The 4,624-nt window shown below is 39.6% G+C and overlaps 1 protein-coding gene across 1 annotated transcript in view; it reads left to right on the top strand.

Moving 5' to 3' along the window:
- Nucleotides 1-4,624, top strand: part of LOC106536706 (nesprin-2) — a gene marked incomplete at both ends in the record, with an annotated part of 15,057 nt that overhangs the window by 5,756 nt on the left and 4,677 nt on the right. Inside the window, 1 exon segment of the mRNA XM_014034025.1 lies at nucleotides 3,172-3,362. Within this exon segment, the coding sequence (XP_013889479.1) occupies nucleotides 3,172-3,362 (191 nt within the window).

Raw genomic sequence — 4,624 nt, 5'->3', positions numbered from 1 at the left:
CCTCAGCTTTTGCCATTTACAAAGGATGTTTCGCTGCTTCACCAGTGTCTTGCTGCTGAGTGTGCTAAATACATAAAGGATGTGGTGGAAAAACCTAAAAGTACAGACTATGGAAATCTTGCTAAAGTAACTTTGACACAGGTTGTACTGTTTAATCGAAAAAGGCAGGGGGAAGTTTCAAAAATGGAGGTCCAGTCTTTTACATCCCGGAATCGCACAGAACTGAATCCTGACATAATGAAGTGCCTCAGTGAGTTGGAGAGGAAGCTTGCCAAGCACTTTGAAAGAGTTGAGATTCGTGGAAAAAGGTCAAGAATGGTGCCTGTCCTTCTGACACCTGATATGATCACAGCAATGAACATCCTTGTGGAAAACAGGAGTAAGTGTGATGTCCCCACAGAGAATGTGTACATGTTTGCACGTCCAGGTGCACTTTCCCATTACAGAGGCTCTGACTGCCTTCGGAAGTATGCAAACCAATGTGGTGCAAAGAACCCGGAGGCACTCACATCAACAAGATTGCGGAAACAAGTTGCCACTTTGTCCACGGTAATAAATCTAAAAGAAAATGAAATTGACCAGCTTGCTACATTCCTTGGACATGACGTTCGGATCCACCGAGAATTCTACCGGCTTCCAGACCGTACTCTACAGCTGGCAAAAGTCAGCAAACTGCTGATAGCGATGGAAAAAGGGAAACTGTCTGACCTGCAGGGCAAAGGACTGGATGACATTGACATACTTCCTGATGGTAAAATTTAGTATAAAACATCAGTTGCCAAGAATCACATATAAGGTGTGTTTGGCCTTTGATTTTAATACTTTTTCTTGACCGTTTTTACCCAAACAGATAAGGTTGACACAACTGACAATGATTCTGATGAAGAGACTATAGCTGACCCACATCAACAGACAGGTAATATGGTTTGTTTAGTACCTTTTTATTACTGAAGTTCTGACATTGAACATAGTTTAGTGATACTTGACTTCATTATTACTTTTTCAATGTTCAGGAGCTGAGACATCTGGGGACCAGAAGCACACACCTGACTCTATCACATTGAGCAACATAGAGGCCACTTCAGATTCAGTCACGTTGGACCACTTGGAGGGCACGTCCACAAAAACCATCGTCAGCATTGAACCAACAGGTGGTAAAATATGAAATACACCCAAATATTATGAATGTAGTGAATAAAATAAGTGATTGTATGTTTTATAAAAAAGTGGATTATTTTTAGAGATGTGTATATTTATCATGATACATAATCTTTTCAGATTCACAGCAGGACACTGCAATTAATGTAGGTGCATCTTCTTTGAAAGGCTCCAACAAAAAGCAAGGTAAAAAAGAACATTTTAAATTCACACTCCTGTCTAGAATATCTTATATTAAATAGTTTTCATCATTATTATTCTGCAGTAAAGACATTTTATTTTGTTTCTGTTTATAACAGCTGGGAAGGGGAAAAGCAAGTGGAGAGATGATGAGGTGAAGGCTGTTGAACGGCACATGTTGCATTTTATAACRAGCTGCAAAGTACCAGGTAAAAAGGACTGTGATGCCTGTCTCCAGGCAGAACCAGTAGCTCTAAAAGACAGAGACTGGGCTGGAATCAAATACTACATTCATAACAGAATCGTATCATTAAAACGGAGGATGAATAAATAGAAGTATTCGATCTGAGGTGCAATTTTATAAGTGACAGGGAATTTTATTTTCATTCTATGCTTTCATAAGGTGTTCAGTTCTGTAAAATTTGATTATTTTTTTATACAAAAATGTTTTTTCCCCAAATGTCCAGTGGTTTTATTTACAGCACCTGTTCTAATTTCTTTCAGAAAATAAGATACATTCAAACAATGCACTTGGTTGATAACAGTTCCTTCATAGACCATTCTTTAAAGGCTGTGTTCAACATTACTTTGTTGCTGGCTACCTGTTTGTAAATGTGGTTTATGCATTTTTTCAACAAATCCTCTGTAATCAAAGTCATAAGCTTAATTAGTGTAAACGACTACACATTTTTTCAGTCAAAATGTCTAAATATGCTGTTTAAATAACAGTGGAAATTTTATTTAAGTAATAATGACATTTTATTCATTTGMTTTTGATTTTTGAATAATACAATAAAACTTTATTGAGTTTACATTTGTTGCCAGCAATTAAAAAAATCAAGAAAATCAGTGTTCTGTTTTTTCTTTTCCACATGAATTCCATCTGCAAAATTCATAAATGCCATACAATAAGGATTAAACAGTAAAATTACCATATTCTTTGACTATGTCTAATTCAAATCCCTGAACAACTCAGTTTTATTCTCTTATAATAACATGAACATATGATTTCTTTCAAATGTTACTTGACTGATGAGTGTGATGAATACMCCTATGGTTATTATGTAAATATATTTCAAACAGGCCATGTTGCAAATAAAAATGCTGTGGTTATCTGGTCCTCATAAGTCACTTATACTGGAAACTGTGTGTATTGGGTCTCATAAGTCACCTAGACCTGAAATGTGTGARGTTAGCGTACTCATAAGACACAAAAACCAGTTAAGGTCCCCATATGTCTTATAAAAATCAGGAGCAAGAAAAATGTAGCTCTATCTAAAATCTAAATAGATGAATGTGTTCCTGGAAGCATGGATAGAAATCCTTTTGATTCTCAAGCCTGTAGACCCTTTGGAAAGGCACGTCCCCAAATGTCCTATATTTGTCATACGTCCTCATTTTTCACGAAAACACGTATGTGTGTGTGTGTGTGTGTGTGTGTGTGTCATCAGATTTGTGTTTTTCTTTCTTTAATGAGGAGTTTTTACAGTCGGTCGTCTCCTGATCCGTCTAAACCGGTTAGGGTTGGGGTTAGTTGTTCTCTGAAGTTTCAGTCCTTCAGGGATCAAAGAGTTACATGACATCACCACTTTCTTTTTACCTTTTTAAAATATTTAACCTTATTTACAATCTTCTCTCATTAAAATGTATAAAGATCCTAAAATTTTCAGCAGCTGTTTTTACTGTTTCTTCATGTTTGAAGTGTCTTTAAGACATTTAGTCATTTCTACGTCTTTCTACATTTTGTCCCTGAAGTCTCATATCATAGAGCTAAAGAACACTAGAGTGAGCGTGTCCATGTCCCGGCTGTGATCTGTCTCTGTCTGTGTCCAGGAGCTGCAGCGGGACATGGAGCAGCGAGCAGAAGACGTGTCCTCGGTGCTCAGGTTGTGTGACGTGTTGCTGAGTGATGAAGATGCTGCAGGTGCAGCAGAGGAGGACAGGCGGTCCCTGCAGGAGACCAGCTGCAGTCTGGACCGGAGGTGGAGGACCATCTGTGCCCTGGCTCTGGACAGAAGACTCAGGTATCATCAGTTCACCTGCACTTACCTGTAGAAAACACTGGACCTGGTGTAAGAACTGAGGGTGTGAACAGACTTGTTCTAAGTTGTGATTCAGAAGAACTTATCGTTCAACAACGTTCTCTTCTTCTAAGATTTCCTTCAGATAAGAACAAAACTCACCTGTGGTTTATTTTACCTGCAGGCAGTCTGCTGGGCTCCTGATGGGTTTTCTTCACTAATAACTTTATATTTCATTAGTTGGAAGATATTTAGAGTTGAAAATAAATCACACTCCATAATTATGTTGACAAGAGGNAAATATCTTGTGGCCATGCATTTTAAATATCTTGTGGCCATGCATTAAATATCTCGTGGCCATGCATTAAATATCTCGTGGCCATGCATTAAATATCTCGTGGCCATGCATTAAATATCTCGTGGCCATGCATTAAATATCTTGTGGTCATGCATTAAATATCTCGTGGCCATGCATTAAATATCTCGTGGCCATATATTAACCAATGAGTGGTCACGAGTTACAATCTCATTGCCTGCATGAATTTCTTTAAAATTTGCGGATGAGTTCCTGGAGGGTGTTTCATGAAAACAGTCCAGTTGAATAATTAAATCAGAGAAAAGTCGTGTCCCTCGTTAACTCTCACCTGAAACTTTGAACGTTTGGATTTTAACCGACAACTTTCTGAACTGGATGTCTGATTTCTGGTCCACATGTCTATAATAACAGTCCAGATGAACAAGTCTTTGTTGAATAATTGTAAAAGCTGTGAAGCTGAAGACGTGCCGTGTGCAGGAGGATGTGGGTTAAATTCCTGAACTTTAAAAGCTTCTCTCTGTCAGGAACAGAAGTGATGGGATCAGAGTTCCACCTGAGCAGCTGAGCAGCTTCTTCATGTTGATGTGGTCTGTTTGGTTGGTGGTGGTGGTGGTGATGATGACGATGATGATGATGTGTTTTGGTGTCAGGGTGAAGAAGCTGGAGGACACTCAGGTGACGCTGCAGCAGCTGGATAAGAACATGAGGAACCTGCGCTCGTGGCTGTCCCATGTGGAGGCGGAGCTAACCAGACCCATCATCTACAGCGTGTGTGAGGAGCAGGAGGTCCACAGGAGGCTGGCAGAACATCAGGTCCACAGCAGAGCCCACTTCTCCTGCCTGCAGGAGCCTGTAACTCCAGAATGTTCCTTCAGAACTCCCACTGCTTTACACAACGTCTCATTTCTGCTTCCCTCTGTGTGTGTGTGTGTGTGTGTGTGTGTGTGTG

This window comes from Austrofundulus limnaeus, unplaced genomic scaffold (genome assembly GCF_001266775.1).
Source record: "Austrofundulus limnaeus strain Quisiro unplaced genomic scaffold, Austrofundulus_limnaeus-1.0 Scaffold1942, whole genome shotgun sequence".
In the NCBI taxonomy this organism is placed as follows: Eukaryota; Metazoa; Chordata; class Actinopteri; order Cyprinodontiformes; family Rivulidae; genus Austrofundulus; species Austrofundulus limnaeus.
The sequence above is the reverse complement of the archived record's forward strand: the minus strand, read 5'-3'. Positions and strand labels throughout refer to the sequence as shown.